The sequence below is a fragment of the Paroedura picta genome, chromosome 1 (assembly GCF_049243985.1).
Source record: "Paroedura picta isolate Pp20150507F chromosome 1, Ppicta_v3.0, whole genome shotgun sequence".
In the NCBI taxonomy this organism is placed as follows: Eukaryota; Metazoa; Chordata; class Lepidosauria; order Squamata; family Gekkonidae; genus Paroedura; species Paroedura picta.
In genome coordinates this window covers 71326678-71345556 of record NC_135369.1, presented here as the reverse complement: position 1 = coordinate 71345556, position 18879 = coordinate 71326678, and the positions used below count along the sequence as shown (strand labels likewise).

The 18879-nt window shown below is 46.8% G+C and overlaps 1 protein-coding gene and 1 long non-coding RNA gene across 5 annotated transcripts in view; one reads left to right on the top strand and one right to left on the bottom strand.

The window, feature by feature from the left end:
* Nucleotides 1–11435, bottom strand: part of MDGA1 (MAM domain containing glycosylphosphatidylinositol anchor 1) — a 465137-nt gene extending 453702 nt beyond the window's left edge. For all 3 annotated transcript variants that reach the window (XR_013231840.1, XM_077342151.1, XM_077342142.1), the window contains exon 1: nt 11242–11435. Coding sequence is in view for 2 of the 3 variants with exons in the window: in XM_077342151.1 (XP_077198266.1) it covers nt 11242–11374 (133 nt within the window). In the remaining variant the exon portion in view is untranslated. The remainder of the gene's footprint in view (nt 1–11241) is intronic.
* A 17-nt stretch (nt 11436–11452) lies between these two features.
* Nucleotides 11453–18632, top strand: LOC143839739 (uncharacterized). Of its 2 annotated transcripts, none has more exons than XR_013231843.1 (3): nt 11453–11567; nt 12001–15050; nt 15793–18632. It is a non-coding gene; the product is annotated as an uncharacterized LOC143839739 (long non-coding RNA). The 2 variants fall into 2 exon arrangements; XR_013231842.1 differs by lacking the exon at nt 11453–11567 and having other exon boundaries at nt 11931–12430; nt 13119–15050; nt 15793–18631.
* The last annotated feature ends 247 nt before the right edge of the window (nt 18633–18879 follow it).

Sequence of the window (18879 nt, the reverse complement as noted above, 5' to 3'; positions counted from 1 at the left end):
GAGAAGGAGGTGGCCTCTCTGGAATCATTAAATTATTTGGATTTTATTGTTTATTGTAATGATTGTGGTGAGCTTCTCTGAACCCTCAGAGAAGGCCAGCATACAAATGCATGTATAGATGCATAAAAATCCTGCAAAGATCACAATCAGTGTGCAGGATGATATTAGAGAATGACAAGGAGAAAGCACACTACAATGCAGGACAAGCAATTAGTGTTACAATGCAGCTTCTTTAGGACATCAGTGAAAATATACCCCTTTTTTCAATTTAATGGCACAAGACTGAAAAATGTCTCCAGAAGTGCCAGAAGACTTCTCCCCCAATTCAAATTGTAGCCCTGTGCAAAGTGTCATGGTGTTACAGTCAATTTTGCACACAACCATGCACACTCACATTGCCAACAATCACAGCTTCCTGTTGTCAGTGAGTTCCTATCATGCATTCTCTACACTCAACATGTTTCCCTATATTATGAGTTTGAATGGCTCTTTCCCATTTTTCACAATGTCTGATAACAAAGCAGAAAACCTCCTGCTGTTCTGCAATATGGAAAATGGAGCTTTGTAGCTGATACTCAAAAAAAGTCTTGGCATTTTCAACATTGGGTTTTCACCCTTTGCCTGCATTCCTTTCTGCTCCCTTTCATCCAAAGCACTAATGCTAAAATGCATGCACAAATCCTCAGCCATGAAGATTTAAATGGAAGATGCTACTGTTTGGCTGCAATAGGGCAACTGAGTAATCAAGGGGAAAGAAACACTTTGGACACTAACCCCTGTTCCCCCCACTTTGCAAGTGGCATTCCATCCCAATTTAGAAAACTGTTTTTAAAAATTATTGCTGCATAATAAATACATAAATACATAAATAAGGAAGGCCAAGCATCAAAGAATTGAGGCTTTTGAACTCTGGTGCTGGAGTAGACTCTTGCGAGTCCCTTGGACTGCAAGACGAACAAACCAGTCAGTCCTAGAGGAGATCAGCCCTGACTGCTCCTTAGAAGGCCAGATCCTGAAGATGAAACTGAAATACTTTGGCCAACTCATGAGAAGGAAGGACTCCCTGGAGAAGAGCCTAATGCTGGGAGCGATCGAGGGCAAAAGAAGAAGGGGACGACAGAGAATGAGGTGGATGGATGGAGTCACTGAAGCAGTCGGTGCAACCTTAAATGGACTCCAGGGAATAGCAGAGAACAGGAAGGCTTGGTGGATATTGTCCACGGGGTCTCGATGGGTCGGACACGACTTTGCACCTAACAACAAAATACACTAGAGGAAAAAGGATGGTGCACAAGGTGGGCACAGAATCCAAAGTCAAGAATAAAGTCTTACTGCTCTACAAATCTTTAATAAGATGTGTGCGACTGTGACAGACTGAGGTTTTTAAAGATCAGAAGTGCTGTACAAACAGGTAAAAGACTATGAAGGCTTAATGCTTCACAGAGTCAGAGAGCCTTAAGCAATAGGCTCTTCCATGATATCTGAGGACCAGCTAGTGTAGTGGTTAAGAATGGCGGCTTTCAATTCGGAGAGCCAGGCTTGATTCCCCACTCCTCCACACGCAGCCAACTAGGTAACCTTGACTTACTCACAATCCTATTAGAGCTGTTCTCACATGGCAGTTCTGTCAGAGCTAGAGATGTGCAATGAAAAGAGGATTCAGACCATTTTTGATTTGGTCCAAATAGATTTGTCCAAATTACCAATAGTGTGGTTTTGATTTGACTGAATCTATTCAGCACCATTGAAGCCAATGGTACCATTCAAGTCTGTGGGGATTTTCCCCTGTCTTTTCTAGGCTTCTGGTGGGGTTGAAGTAGAGGCACCAAATGTGCAGTGTACTTGCTGGAGCCTTTACTCAAAAGAATTCCTACACTGCAAACAGATTGGACCAAGGGGTCCAGTTCTAAGAGGGTGCGCCCCCATCCAGCCTACATTATTTCCTAAGGTGAGAACAGACCAGAGACTGTTTGTTTTTTTTCTCATCACAGGAGATAATGGAGATTGGATAGGGGCACACTCTTTGGGTGCCCCTAGAATTAGACCCCCTGGTCCAATCTTTTTGCAACTTGGGGTTCTTTTGAGGAGAGGCTCCTGTAGTTATGCTGCATTTGGTGCTTCTACCTCAACTCCCTCCCCCAGCCTGAGAAGGACGAAGAGGAGAACCTTTTCCCCTCTCTCTTTTCTTTTAAAGTTGAAACAACCACTTGCTCAGTTTGGCAATTTCAGCAAGGTTGATTTAGCCATTTAAATTTATTGAGAATTGGTGATTCAGACTGGATTCTACTGATTCATGCCTAAATCAAGGCTGATTTAGGTATATTTTAGTCCTATCAAATTCCACATCCCTAGTCAGAGCTCTCTCTGCCCCACCTACCATATAGGGTAATGTTGTGGGGAGAGGAAGGAAAGGCAATTGTGAGCCACTTGGACCATTTACACCCTGGGAACTTCAGTGCCCCAGTTCCTGTGCATGAATACAAATTGGGGGTGGAATAGATGCACCAGGCCAAATATTCCCACGTGTGGGTACAGGAAGAGGTGGGGCAACCTGCCATGACTAAAACTCCAGCCTGCAGCCTGGCATGAAACCTCCAGTGCATTAAATGGTCTTTGAGACTCCTTTGGGTAGTGAAAAACAGGGTATAAAAAACAGGGTATAAAAACCAACTTTTCTTCTGCTGATTGGTTAGCCCCCTTCTGAACTAGATAGTCAGGAGAAGGTTTTCATTCAGAATTCAGCCCTGACAGCGCAGTTTAACACAGACAGGAAGAACTGGGGATAGTTGGCAAGGACAAGTTGGAAGTTAGTCAGAGACTCCCATTCAGGCCAAGGAAAGGAGATAGATCTTTGAGAGAGAGGAGAATTTCCCTACCCAGTCAAACAGGCAATGATCTTTGAAGAGAAAGATCATTGGTCTGATGTGGTTAGAAACTTCCTTTAGAGAGAGTCAGTAAAAAATTCAAGATGAGTACTATTCTTTCAAAAGATGGGGGTTGGGTATATCAGTCTTCTGGAAATTCGAAGATTTAGAAATGACACAAATAAAGCGTACTGAAGAGTTCTGAGAAAACACTGCAACAAAAACCTCTCCTATAAAGATTTAAGTCACTGTGAAATTTAAGAATCATAGATTCATAGGGGCATTCTGCACAAGGACCAATGTTGCTAAATGTTTGCAGTATGCAGAAATGCGATATTTAATAGTGGAATTTCGTCATTCCACACACCTTCAATTCTTGCAGAATACTGAAGTCCCAGGAGCGGTCTATTCATTCCCCACAGGTTTCCGATCTCGCTGGAATCGCAACAAAGGAGGCGATATTCTTCTGTGCTTCTTCCCGCCCATGGCCATCAATCAAACAGAACAGCCAATGAACTGCTGTGTTCATGCTCATGAAAAGCCCCTTTCCCTTTAAAAACCCAAAAACACCAGCAGCAATGAATATTTGTTCATTCAATGTCTCAGAAAGACATCTCTGGCATAGGAGCTGGTGCTTAATCGTTTACACGCTCTTCAAGTAACCCCCCCCCCCCAATGGGTGCAATTTCTGGCCGAAATTACAGGCAGTGTCGAACAGGGGGCTGTATTGCAGAAGGCAGCTTTGTTTTACTGTTAAGCACTTCTGTGCTTTCACCGGTTGGGGGGGGGGGGAATGGTGATCGCGTCTCCGGAAGCTCGGGGACGAGAGCTAGGGAGGGACATTCTTTCTACCGCTATTTTGAGAATGCACATGTCTTTCACTGATGTGTTGTGGCTTGTGCACAGAAGTGTAGCGTTTTTTTCGGTGGGAATCCACTTTTCTGGATTTCCCCCTATGCACTATAAAATTCCGATTGTTGCTGGAGTTTGGCGGGAGTCTTGCATTTTGTTTACGACGTCATGCAGAATGTTAAATTAATAGCATTTACAAAAGACTACGGCTACATTTAAGTTGTGTGGAATGGCCCAGTCCAACCCCCTGCACAATACTGGAACTCACAATTACTTGCCTACCCACAGTGACCCCAATTTCATGCCCAAATGATCCCCCACACTAATTCTCGTTAGCTTGAAACATAAGAACTGAAGTCTGTGCATGTATTGATTTTACCTCAGAATTATCTATATTAATTTACCTCAGAAATTTCAACCCCTGATTTCACCTGACCTTTTCCCCCTATATTAAATAAAATACTTTGTTATTTTTGAATTTCAAAATGCCTTAAGTGCTACTTCAGTTGCTTAAGTTAAACAAGGGTCCTGATCTTTCCCTCAGGTGTCTGGCTGAGCCAACAGCTAAGACGTCATACTGTGACAGGATGGGACAGCCAGAGTTCTTCAGCAAAGGGGAAAAGCCTGCATTACTAGAGTGGCTCCATCAGTAAAAAGAAAGAACAAAGGAAAAATCTTACTTCTGAGGGGGGGAAGTGAATGGGGCCATCATAGGATTGATAACCAAAGTGCAAATAAATTGAACATACAGTTTTCGGCAAATGTGAAAGAACCCTTTAGTGATTAGATTTTTCCAGGCTACAGAGTTGATTTCATAACTATGAAGGATAGAGGAGCAAATTCTATGAAAAGTGCTTCAAAAGAAGAGACCAAATGGCAAGGTGCCTGCATTCTGCCTATGTTCTGACTGTCTTCTAAAGCTAGTAGAATATTTGGATAATGGCAGTGGATCAATATTGACTGCCAGGTCAGGTTTGAGAACATCGCTTATTCTCACTGTACCAAACTCTCATGGTGTTTGTAGAAAACAAGTGCCCTGTTGAAATAGGGAGACAATGTTCTAAAAGCAGAGGACCTGACCAGAGAAATGAAAGCAAAGTTATGAAGATGCTACTGGAAAATACAAACCTACAGACTTCCCCCTCCCTTCCCATCTAATGAGGACAGATTATTACTATATTCACCCTGTCAACTTCAGAAATATAGCATTGACCCCCATATTCCTAGAAAGTGGGAAATTTTTAACTTCACCCCCTCCCCCCTTTTCTTTGCAATGGATTAGTCCTAGTCCTTGCAGTGTGTGTTCAGTCGGCATTATATTGCCCCCAATAATGGAGACATCCCCTGTGTGATTTCTATCCAATTGCCCATCAAGGATATTTTCTCAGATAGTCAACCAATGTGCTCTTCTGAAACTCATCATCTAGCCCTTTTATCTTCCACTCTGGAACATTCCTGGAAGGTGTTGATTTGTTTTCTGCAAGCAGACAATGATGGGGGACTGCCAACTCACAGCCTTTTTCTCAGCATGAGAAGAGAAAGTTGGGCTGTCAGCGGCTCCATGTTAGCAATAAAACACTCCTATCAAGGCTTGTTAAATCCTGTTCCTAAAGTAAACAAAGCAGCAGCCCACCGCCCAGGATAAAGCCACACACACTGAGAGACAGAGAGAGAGAGAATGCTGGTTAAAGGGAAATCTGCACACTTAATACAATACTCTTTGTCTCTATATTTAATACAATACTCTATTCTCCAGCTTGGTGTAGTGGTTAGGAGCGCAGACTTCTAATCTGGTGAGCAGGGTTTGATTCCATGCTCCCCCACATGCAACCAACTGGGTGACCTTGGGCTTTCCACAGCATTGATAAAGCTGTTCTGACCGAGCAGTGATATTAGGGCTCTCTCAGCCTCACCCACCTCACAGAGTATCTGTTGTGGGGAGAGGAAAGGGAAGGTGAATGTAAGACGCTCTGAGGCTCCTTTGGATAGAGAACAGAGAGCAACTCTTCTTCTTTCCAATTTGTTACATTTTTTGCTATATATTAACCACTATATTCTACAAAATTTTTACAGACTCTTTCAAGGATCAAGTAAGGGTAGCTACATTCCTGTGGACCAATATGCACAATACAAGGTGTTTCTGTGGGGTTATTTGGAACACTATTTCTTATTTCACTAACATTCTCAAACTGTCACTAACATTCTCAAACTGTGTGTGTGCATACTGCTGTCTCTCTCTTATACAAAAGTATGAAGATGCCTTATACCATGTCAGACTATTGGTCTGCCTAGCTCAGTACTGTCTATATTGTGAAACCTTGCAGCTCTCCAAGACCTCAAGCAAGGAAAGGGCTTCTCCAGCACCAGCTACATAAGATCCAGATGTCTGCATCCAAAAACTGAGCTCTGCTACTGAGCTATAGCCTCTCCACATTCCAGGAAGACTTTTATATTCAGAACTAGATAAACTGCATGCCTCACTATTTCAATATAAAAAAATACTGTCCTGGTTTGTTTGCATTTCCTTGATTATATATAGAAAAGACTCCTGATCAGATCACCTCCATGTTTCTGGGTGCAGTGTGCCTCAACTATAACACCATGCCCACCGACTTCACCTATGCAGGAGCCACAATTTGTGGCTGCTTTCACCCAGTTCAAGAAACTGGGTCATTTCTTGAAGTAGTTTCCCCAGGGTCATGGTTGCTTGTGTCATTAAATTCACCAACATATGAAACACGGAGTCACTTGCCTTCATCCCTTCTTTGCACCTGTGCAATCACACTTGCTTCCTTTAAATAAGCAACAACAGACAGAACATGTTGTCCACTTGTTGTATCTGTGCAGTCAGCATTTGTTCAAGAAGTCATCAGAAGTAATGACTGCAAGATTAACAAGACACTGATACAGTGAGTAGTAAGTCTCAACTCAAAAATGTGAAACTGATTCTTCGCCCAATTTTACTACATACTTTTTAAACAATTGGAAGCAGTGGCAGCCGAGTGGCAGAATGGCAGTAGTGACCAAACTTAATCATGTGAGATGGACACATCCAAATTAGATAAATCCAAACAGTTCATAAAACAATTGGCTTTCTGTTCATCACCCATAAGTAGGGAATGAGCTGAACCAGTGGTCATTCCATCACACTTAACAGTTGTATTTCTTTTGTCATTATAGCCACATTGTGTTTTTAACTTTTAACGTAAGGTAAGATACAGCAAGCAAAAGGCACTCAACACATCTTACTGCATTTACTTTTGCTTCAGCAGTTAAAGGATGTAGTGAGCTCAACATCAATACATATTATGGATAGTCATTGCTATCAGTGTATGAAAATCCACCACACTTCAGAGACAGGCTGGCAAAAAAATGTTTCCCACTGATTTTACACTCCCCCAACCCACCTGGTTTATTCCTGATGTTCCAGTTTCCAAACCAAGCCTTCCTTGGTGTGCTTTACTAATTCTGAAGAATTGACAGCTCCAGACAATTGTGATCAATGACCCTATTCCAGAATTCTCATCTGTTCGGCTTTGTCAACAGAACATTGTAGTGGAACATGGGTTGAAAACAGTCAGAGAAGTGTAATATGCAGGGTGTTAGACTAAGATCTGGAAGACCCAGATTCAAATCCCCACTCTGCCATGAAAGCTTTCTGGGGGACCTAAGGCCAATCTCAGACTCATTTAACTCCCCGGGTGGTGACTGTATCGATAAAATAGACAGGAGAATGATGTAAGCCGGTATGAGTTTCCATTGGGTAGAAAAGTGGGGTATAAACAGTTGAATAAATAAATACATTTCCTGGTGACATTTAAAAATGTTTTGAGGGCTCCTCTTTAAAGGAAGAATGTGTATTCCTGGTTTTGTCTAATTTCTGACTAATATCTGACAAATAGAGCTTCAGTGCTTGAAAGTTCAAACCCTGAAAATCTTGTTGGTCTTTAAGCTTCAACTTGGCTAATTTGGGTCTCTCTCAAGGCCCATTTATAGGCACTTCAAGCCATACTACAAAGGGCTGTTGTCACATGGCATGCAGATGTGCCAGCACAAATCCTACTTTGGGATACAGGATCATTCTTTCCCATTCCCCTTGGTATGCCAACACATGGAATACTTTCAAGCACCTGTCAGAAAATATAGGCCAGCCTGTATGCATGATTTAAATATTATTTAAGGTGTTTTTTTAAGGCAAGTAAACACAACTTTAAGTCAAGAGGATTCTATGATTTCACTAGGAGCCTAGTAAGACTTGACTTTTGACAGCTCTCTTAACAGCTGTACTCCAGGAAGAAGGAAACAAGCCCTGTGACCAGCTTAAACATGTCTTTTTAGTAAATAGGTCTGAATGGATGGAATCAGATAATGAAGGGAAGGAAGATTATTGGGCTTCAGACACTCTTCAGTCATTATATCAAACACCAATTTGTGTAACAAGCCTCTTCAGGTAGCAAGCGAGAAGTACTTTGACTCCTAATTAAAGGAAGCCTCTACTCCAAGCATTTTCCTTTAACACTTGCCCTTATTTATTTCATCCATCTCAATAAAGCCAGGCTGAGGCCTCTTTATGAATGTCAGAGTGGGTTATTATTTAAAGGGTACATCACATGGATATTTCATCTGGTTTAATCTGATTTAATCTCACTAGATTTATCTTTGCAAAAAATATTTATAGCCTTCATACAAGTCCGTGTGTGTCTCCCCCTCCACCAGCCCTCTTCTCCTCAGCACTATAACGCTCAAAAGAAAGCAAAATAAAAGTGAACTGAAGCACAGCAACTGAATTCCCAACATTTCCACATTAAATGCCACAGGAGACAAACACAGAGAACATGAAATAGTCCTACTAAATATAGCTTGGGGCTACAATTCAAGAACAATGTTCAGGGCAAAAGAAATGGAGAGCTCCTCTCTAATCCTAGTTTAAATTTTCTTGCAAAAATAATAGCTTTGCTGGAACACCACATACATCAAGAGCTGCAATTTCACCATCTAAACAAACAGCTGTGATTGGAGACAGCTTCTGAGAGGAGCCTCAAGGAAGGACTGCCAAGGGGAGGGAGAAGTTTGTGGCATGCCAGTGTCCATGGTCCGAGCCACATGCAGAGAAATAGTTTTATATTAAAACCATTATTCTCTCAAAGAGATGGGAGAAGGCAGCTAAATGGCTGTTGAGTGTTGATACAAGAAGGTTGGAGGGACAGCAAATGGAATACAGGGGAGTTGCACACTATGCTAGCTTTAAACAATGGCTTCATTTCAGTGTGGTTTGTTATGAACTGCTTTTCCTGTTCTTTCCCCTAAACATCTAGAGCTCTGAAGGAAAGGTAGTAGGCAGTGTGGTGTATTTAAAGCAGGGGTAGTCAAGCTGTGGTCCTCCAGATATCCATGGACTACAATTCCCATGAGCCCCTGCCAGGGTTTTCTGGCAGGGGCTCATGGGAATTGTAGTCATGGACATCTGGAGGGCTGCAATTTGACTACCCCTGATTTAAAGGGTCCATACAGATAAGAAAAGGGTATCTTTAGAAAGCCAGGGTGCAAGGTTTAAGAGAAGCCAGGGGTGCCAGGGGACTGACAGCTTTAAAGGGACTGGTGAGGCCCTTGGAAACAAATCTGCTGGTAGTTCTGCTTGGACTGCAGCAGTCACCTAATTAAAAATAAAAAGTTTGCCTGGGAGCATATAAAACACCCATGGGGATGTCAAAACCTGCACACACTGTTTCTCTTGCTACAAAGCCATTACACACCCCATCTCACTGCTCTTGGGTGCTTCTTCTAATTTCCCCCTGGACCTTAAATCCTCCCTTCCGCATGTGAGAGACAAGAACCAAGAGAAAGAGAGTAGAAACAAAATTGCATCTATTTAAGGCAGTTAAAAAAGGCTTCTAAATCTGAATTAACATCCTGGAGGATGTTAAAGGGAGGACAAGGGAAATCCAGTCCGTCCGTCCCCCTCCTTTTTAAAAAGACATCATTCAAGTGTTCTACAAAGGCATCACTTGGAGCCGGTCCACAGCGAGCTGAACTCAGCATCTGTAGATCTCACATATACATCACACGAGCCAAAGGGTGGCGGCTTTGAAAGACCACGGGAGGTCTATTGTTCCTCTGAGCCCCCGCCCGCCCCTCGGCGCGCAAAAGGAGGGGGTGCGAGGGGCCCGGTGCTCCAAAGCGACTTCAGAGCAATAGCCCAAGAGGCCGTGACGGGAGACACCCTGGACGGCTGAAGTGCGGAGCGGTGCCTTCGAGAAAGAAACGCCTTGAGTGGCGAGTGTTGAAACGCAACTCTCCGCGCGTGGGCCATTTGCCTGCGGCACAGGATAGGCGTGCGTGTGCACGGCGAATCGTCGGAGCTGCTTCGGAGGCAACCCGCGCGGTGGGTCAGTGGTTGTCCGACAAGTTTTCCCTGCCCCTCCCCGGCTTCCTTCTCCCGCAGCCATTTGCAAACGTGCCGGCTCACCGTCTCCTCCAGCATCCCGGCCCGCGGCTCTCTCCCAGCGCGAAAGGCGCGCGAAAACCCGCTCGTCCCGAAACGTGGGAAGGCGATCGCCGGGCCTCCCGCGCAGGCCTCTGCTGCTCGCGGGAAACTCTCCGGGGCCGAGCGAGAGGGCTCCCTTGGCCCCGTCCGCTCCCGGGTTGGCCCTCGGGGTTTTCCGGTGGCCCCCCTCCCGGAGGGGGGGGAAATCCCTGCTCCAGAGGGGAGCCCTCGGAAACCGCCGTGCATGCGCGGTGCCACTTGGCAGAGCCGACTCGAATCCCGCTTCATTTTAAAATCACAGGCGCTCGCGGGCGACTTGGCGGGGGAGCTGCTCGGCCCCCTCGCTGCAGAAGAGGAGTCGAGTCGGCTCCTTCCCCGCGCCCGGCCCGCCCGCTGCGAGCTCCGCTCGACCAACGCAACTGTCGGGGGGGGGGGGGGAGGAGGAGAGGGAGGTGTAGCTTGAACTCGCCGTTAAGGGAATCCGGCCGGCAGAAGCACACGGAAGGCAGCTGCTCTCGCCGCACATGGGACCCCCCTCAACAGGTAAGAAAGCAAGAGTGGAAGCAACAGCCGGCCCTGGCGGTGGAAGAGGAATGGGTCTGCCCACGAAAACACCCCCCCCCTCCCAGGCTGCTGGGCTGGATCGGCAAAGAGCCGCATTGACACTACAGGCGCCCCTCCAGCCGCTACAAAAGGCCACGCAAACACAGCACACCCCCTCCCCAGCGCCGCCCTTCCGGAGGGGCCCTTTCGCCTTACAAGAAGTTGCAGGCTCCCTCCCTTTCCTGAAAGGGTTAATCGGCTTCCTCTCTTCGGACGCGTAAATCTGGCACGGGGCGCTGGGGGGGAGGGGGGCCGCGGGAGCACGGACTACCGAGTCGCTCCCGGCGCTGGGGGATCTGCGACCAGCGTGGCCCCCTGCCAAGAGCATTCCGCGGCAGGTGCTTCAACAAATAAATCACAACTTTGATCTGCCCGTCGTCGTCGCCCCCCCCCCCCCCAGTTCGAAGGAGGCAATCCTGGCCCGGCGGCGTCGCTTACCGTAGGCGCCTTGTCCCCGGGTGGATACCGGGACCAGAGAGAGGAATAACACCCAGATCGTCTCCATCTTCAAGGCAGAAGCTTCATAGCCAGCGAAGAATAGCAGCCAAACCCCAAAAAGCCCCGGCAGCATCAGGCGGTTCGTCCTTGGACCAGGCGAGGCAGCTGGCTCGGAAATGCCCTTCGTGGCGCCCCACTTTCCACGGCACGGCGAGCCCTTAGCCGTCCGCTTCAGCCTGCTTCGCTCAGGCAACGGCGCTCGGGCAGGCGGCGAGCCGGCGAACGGAGCCCCGACCGGAGTGCAGCGCCGCCGGCCGCTGGCGAAGGTGCGCGGAGGGAGTGGGTGGGGAGGGGGCGCCGGCCAGGGCTCGGCCTCGAGGCCAGACTCGCTAGGCAGAGCCCGCGGCGCCCGAAATCCCGAAAGTTGCGCGGCTTCTTCCTCTTCGGCTGGGCCCCGATCCCCTTGGCTTCCTTCGGCGAGGAGCGTCAGGCGCTTTCGGAACTCTCCGCCGGCTTCTTCCCAAACTGCCGGCCAACTTGCGAGCCGCGAAGGACGCCGCGGAGCGGAGAGCAGCGCGCGCCAGAGTCCTCCTCGCCCTCCCTCCTGCTAATGAGCCTCTGGCTGCAACCCCGGGAACGGGGGAGGGGAGGGGAGGGAGGGGAGCGGGTGGGCAAAGGGGTGGGGGGAGCGAGACGCCGCTGCAGCTGCTGGCCCGATAGGTAATGCTCTCGCCTCGCTTGCCGCTCTTCTCCCCCCAGCGCTGCCGGGCCGGGCCTGGCACTGAATGGAGAGCAAGGATGGCTCCGGGGTGCCTTCCCCCGTGCCTGATAAGCAGCTCGCCGGATCTCTTTCCAGATGCCCAGCTTCGCTCCTTGCAGCCTGGAGGTGACCAGCAGCCACAGCGCCTCACATCCTGCCCACGGCGAAACAACTGACCCGGGACCGGACCCCGCAAGCAACCGCTCGCCTGGTTCAGCCTTTCTCTCTCCTTTGACCTCCCAGCCAGCGGGTCAGATCCCTGGCTCCCCCTTCCACGGCCGCCGCCCTCCACCCGTGTGCTTCCCGACTGGCACTCGACCAGGGAAGGACTCTCTTTTTCTTCCCGAAAGGAGCCCCCGCAGTCGGAGATAGAAAGTCTCTCGCTTGGCTTAGAATTGGGGACGGGGACGAGGATCTTGGTGTTTCAAGGTAAAGCCCAGAGGATGCTCGGGAGGGGGGGGGCTTGGTAACTCCTGGCTCCGCCCCCTGCCTAGAAGAATTTTAAAAAAATAGCAGACCCACAACTAATCACTCGGGCAGTTTGATGGCGCTCGTGGAAGCTTCCGGGGCGGTTCGACAGGTGGGACACCCTCGCTCGCTTTGGTGTCCTTCAGGAGGGCGAGTCAGACGCCCAGAAACTTCACCGGTTAGCTGGCCGTTCCGCGCTAAGAGCCCCGCCTGCCTCTTCCAGCGGCACCCCGCCCCTCAACCCGTCCTTTGGGGAGTTGGATCTCTCGATCCCGAGCACGTCGAAGAGCTCCTAGTGACTGGCCTCTCCCTGAATGTAATCTATAATCCTTCCAGATCTGCCTGCACCTTCTGTTTACGGCCGCCCCCTCTCGGTCGCCCCCTCTTTCTCCCTCCCCGCTCTTTGATTCCCCCTCTAGTTAAAAAAAAAAAAAGCAAAAAGCGAACCAATTAAATCAACTGTGCTTGAGCGGAGTCCTTCCTCCTGCCCAATCCCCCTGCCTCCCTTAGGACCAATTAGAGAAAACAAAACAAGGCTTAGGAGAAAACGGATCTGTCTGGCGCTTTCCTTTCTTTTTCTCACTCTCCCCCCCCCCTTTCCTTTGGCATCCTTTTCTTCTCTCCCCGCCCCCCCCTTCCCCCGGCAAAGAACTGTCTCAGAAACCGGCCGAGGCTTCATCCCTCCTAGAAACGCGAAGGCAGCGATCGGCGCCACCGCCTCGGTCTCCTAAGCAAAGCGGAGTTTTCGCGGGCGAAGTCGGGCAGAGAGAGCTGAGAGCAAGGAGGGGACGAACGGACCCGGTCTCCCAGGGCTGCGCAATGGCGCTGGGACCAGCGGCCCAAACGACAGGTTTGCAGGGGCTCGTGCGAGGCACGTGGACCCCGGGGGTGCGCGCACGAGGGGCTGGGGTGCTCTGCCCGGGGGTCCAGGCGGGAATACGTGCGTGAAGTGCGCGCGCACGTGCACCTGTTGGCCATCGGTCTGCGAGGATAGCCCGGCTTTCTACGTGCCCGCGAGCGCATCCGGCAGAGACAAGACGAGGACACGCTCCGTGCGTGTGTGGAAAGGTCCTGCCGCGCGGGCTGGCGGTGGCGCCTTTTGCCTCTCAATCGGCGAGCGTTCCTGCCTCGGGCTGTGCGCCTCCGTCCTCCGGGGAAGAGCCAGCGCGATTCGCTTGCTGCTCCGGAGCGGCCGCAGAGCCCGCTCTCCTGCTGCCACTTTGCCGTAAACCCTCACGCGAGCGTAGATCGACGGCGACCGCCTCCGCTTCCCTTCCCGAGAAGTCCCCCCGGTGCCGAGGCCGGAGACACACCGAAGGCCCTGTGGGGTGAGGGGTCGGCCCCTTCCTTGGAAGCGACCGGTCTTTCCTGGGAGTTCAAAGTGTCACAGCCCACTCCAAAGAGAGCCGGGGCACTCTGCATGACCCTTGCTTCCGACTCTGCCAGCTCCCTGGTTGGTTCATGTATGGTCGTTGACCTTACTAATGAGGGGGTTTTCTGGCACTTTTTATTCTTCCTGCAGCCCTGGAGAGTCCAAATCATACTTTCTTTTTCTTGGTGTCTGGTTGAGTGAGCAGGCTTCCTCTGTGACTCCACAGCCCTTCTTGATCCTCTCCTTTTTGTTCAGTGAGTCAGGACAACTCTTTCCTTCAAAAACTCCATTATAAACTTCCTATGGGTTCCCTCAGGTTGTTGGAGAAAAAGTGGAGGACGAGAGCTGCAATCAAAATTGCCTTTGGGAAGAAATCCTTAATTTTCAGCTTGGCATCAAGATTTTCCTTTCTTATAGATCTTCCCTACTTTTTTAGACAGATGGGGCTAAGTTGTGCAGAGAATATAACCTGGGCTGTTAAAATATTAATCATGAAGCTTCTGGCCTTACAGAAAATGATGGCGCAGAATAGTTCAGTTAAGTTTCACTCTCTGCTCAGCCTAAATGTGCTTCCTGAAATAATCAAGCTCCCATCTCATTCTTAAAATAGCACCTGTAAAGTATTATTTTATCCTAGTGCATTAAACAGATTTGAGCTATCTGAAAGTAATGGAGAATGTATATCTCGGCATGAAACCTTGGTGGTGATGGGAAATGGGGCTGCTATTGTGAATGTTTATTCTTCCTCCTGAACTCCTGACAGTGAAGAAATTGATTGCTGTTTTGATCATTACAGCTGAGTATCCGGAGGTGTGCGAGATGCACAGAGAATGTTTCTTGACTGTGTAGGTTTTCTACAACTAGCAATCCATCTGCTTTTCTTGCCCAAATAAACATATTACGGGACCTCTGAAACCTCTCTTTCTCACACACACTCATACTTTGTGTCTCCTATCTGTTGTCTTTTTCAGAGGGTTCTTAAGGAGAGGAAGGGGCCTTATGACACTTTTCTAGCAAGCAGCCCTTGGCTGGACCCAGCACCTTTTTCATGTGGAACACATCTTCTGGCGTGATCTCTGGGAGGAAAATGGCAACAGACAGGATGTCCATAGTCCCACCCCAGGGAGTATGCCATAAGAGGCAGGGGGGCAGGAGGCTGAGGCAACGCCCATGAGGCCGGAGGAGTCCAGGGCCCTTCTGCCACAAGAGGTAGAGGGAGGAGGGAAGAAGTCTGTGTGTGTCTGAGGGGGGGAGGGACCAGGAAGGAGGGAAAGGAAAGGGAGAAGTGGGGGAAGGAGTCTACATTTATGTGTGTGAGGGAGGGGGGGGGGTCCAAGGAGCCCCGGAGCAGGTGTGTTTTCTACATACCTGTGAGAGTCTGGCTGTCACTACTTGTATTTTCTGTGAACCTTGACTATTGGCTCTTTACTGTCATTACTGTATTTGTACTTGGCTTAATAAATTAAAGAGACAGAGACAAGCTGGCTAAAATCAAACAGGAACAAAACGCATGTGTTTCCCTGGCAGGGCCAACCTGGCCTTACCCCCAGTACATTGTCCTAACCAAATATATCATCCTTACTACTAGGTACGGTGAAGTGGGCAGCCTCCTGCAGCAGATCTTGGGTGCTATTAAAGGGCACCAAATTACCAGGTGCCAAGTGGCTGCCGGGTGCCATTTGGCATAACTCTCTAGCGAAGTCTAATTGCAATATATCTCCCCTTGAAATGATTGGACATGGCCAGGACACAAGCCTCAGTTAAGGAGAGATGAACAATTGTTTTGCAGCAAACTGGAGATGTGCAGTATTCAGAATTAGTCATTTATAGTGTTCTTGAAATGTGCCAGATCCATTTATGTGCCAGTAGCTCATTTATATCCATTTTACAGGCAAGAAAGAGAGCCGTCCTTTGCTAGGGTGACTTATTTATTTATTTGACTTATTTACAGCCTGGATTTTGCATTGAGACTCAAGGCTATGATTTGTGCCCAGATCCAAACTCAGCACACTGTTCAGTGAAATACAGCCATTAAACGCAGCTGGAAGATATCAAGAGAGGTATATCGGAATCTGTTTTACTCCGAGGCACTGCTTGGTGCTCATTGGATAACTATTTTGCGGCCTTCTCCTTAGTCACTTTCTTTTATAGCTGCAGCATCTCTTGTGTAGTTATCAGCAATTTTATAAAAGGGTTTGCTATGTATCATTAAAGAATGTAGCTGCCTCAACAATCACACCCATTAATACATCACAGCATACAATGGACCACCCGCTGTGAGGTGTCACCGCTATCACTCTGCTTCATCCCACTGGAATGAGAAAGCGGACTGCAAAGGAGATGTGATACCCTGGGGGGGAGGAATGCATTTGTAAAGGGTAGGCGGGCAGGTATTGATTTGCTATATGAACAAGAATCATTCCCAGAGTTATGGAGACTTATAGCCCAGTCAAAGACTGGTTACTAATTCACACTCTAACAAATAAGCAGTTAACCGATATAGCTGCTAATTAGTAAGCAGTTATTTTCTATTATAAATGGCATTCAGCCGTGAAAAGGAGCAGTTAGTTTACATCAGTGACAGGGCAAGCAAGAGCTGACAGAATAGCTTTGACAAAATGACCAATTTCCCTTCAATGCGGGAGGCAATGGGGACTGTATTCTTCCACAAATATAGCTGGAAGAAGGGAGATTAGCAAAAGGCCACCTCCTGTTACTAACAAAGCAATCCTAAGCAGAGTTATGATGTTCTAAACCAGTTGACTTCAATAAAAGTATAAAGGCATAACTACAGTTAGGGTTGCACTATTAATTTGCTACATTTACATGTTTCACTTATACAAGATAACAATTTGTTTGACTAGGAAAGGTAAGAGAATATAAAGTGCTTTCATGTTCTTGGCATAGCACCTTGGTGCTGCTTGATATAAAAACAGCCTGATTTAATACTGTTAACACCAATGTAAACTCCCTAGATATCAATAGAATGTGACTTAAAATTGCAGGGTTATGGGCACAATTGCTACCAAACGGTATGACCACGTGCAGTAAAACATGTTTTGGGATATACATGCATAGCAGTAGGTACACCCCATCTTAAGTGTACGGTAGAATGTGTACTAAGCAGCTAAATCTTAAAATCCTGGTACTTGATATGTTTCCCTGCATGAGCTATGCCCCTAGTTAAAGTCAAGAGGGGTGGAGAAAGACATGGAAAGTGAAACCAACCACAGCCGCAAAATTGTGCAAAACTTAATGAAATGCAACAAGGGAATATAGCACCAAGTTTCAGGACGTGTTTATTTGAAAACTGATACTCCACCTTTCCATTTAAATGGGACATTCAATCATTTTATGGGTCTGTTCTAAAGATCTAGCTATTATCAGACGGACTGTGAAGATTTTGCCACATAACTATTCTAATGATTTTTTCTCAATTAGATTATTTTAAATGGCCCAGGTATTAAAATTAGTTACTGGTCTGGGTGAATAATTTTAAAGGGATAAACTGGATCTATATTCATTGGGATAGTTTCAAAGTAATTTTCTTTGGCAGCATTACTATGTTACTTTGTTGAGGTTTCAAGGGCAAAAATGGCAGTGGAAAATTAAAGGCTACACATACATAAAGCAGCCAAACTTCTATATTCAGTTACATCGTTATTTGTGACAGTGGTATTTATGTACTCACCCAGACATTAAAAAGAAAAAATATATAGATTTATCTGTTCTGGTATGTGCATGGTTACTCCCCTCCCCCAGTGTGTGGGAGAGAACTGTTCATAATCCACCTCTAAAGTTTAACTCAACATTAATAGAATAATAAAAAAGATACTGGTCTATTTGCACTTATTCTGGGAGGTGTAAAATGTTATGAATTATTTGCGCTGGTCTATCACTTTGTAATACTTGTTAAATATTATCATCCACTGCTCCCATTGCAATGTGAGATATCTTATGAATTTTGTCACATCATTTTTTTCTTGCACATTTATAAGAAAACCGTAATCCTGCCCAGTTCCACACATTATAAATTATAAAGTTTGCATCTTCTCCTGTCACTAATTTGTGTACATTCCACTCAACCCCCCCCCCCAGCTGAGAACAGGTACTTACATTTCCTACGCTTTAAAACCATACATATCAGGTTAAATCACATTTATTTTAAAGATAGTCAAAATACTTCCTTTCCATCACATTTTTAACATGCTGAGGGAACATTCTCTGCAACAGACATGGTGTTCAAAGGGAGAAAATCAGTCATACATACTTCACAGTGTCACCAAAGACTGCTGATGAACTGGGGACGCCAAGGTCCAGTTACTACACTATTAATTTTCTTGTGTTGGTATTTTTGTGCTATAACCGAGGGCTCCTCATCACTCTTCCTTTCTCAGTGGCAGCTGGACGAAGCTGCTGTCTCTGTGTCCCAGCAGCCATCTTCCAATCCAAAATTTCCCTCACCTGTTTCTAGTATATTTCCCCCTTTTCTCACTATTCCAAAGATTCTATCAAGTAACTCTTAAGTCTGTTGTCCTTGTTTTGCATTCTATTCATTAAGCAGAAGACAGGCTCAAAACAAAATCAAAAGAAGGATATATGTTTATGCACTGGGAAAGGGAAGTGTGTGAGTAAAGTGTTCCAAGGATGCTGCAGCCAGGGCTCAAGCTAAGGGTATAGAAGAATTTGAGAATCCTAAAAGATTGAACTGCTGTTCAGAAGAGTGACAACCAAAAGACTCTTATGAAATCACAGAAAGAAAAAATGAATTGGGAAGTTCATTCATGTATGATACTTGAAGCCTAGGATTAATAAACAGAAGCCTTGTTACCGCTTGTTTCCTATCCTCTAATTTTTTTTATTTTGTATGTCTCCCATATTGATTTTGAGAGTGTTCTATGTAAATGTTTCAAAATGTTTTATGTAAACCACCCAGAGCCGTAGAGAAGGGCGGTATAAAAATCTAAATAAATAAATTTAAAAGCAGATGAGCATATTCCAATAGTAGTACCAAAATGTTAGGATCAGGATATGTTGC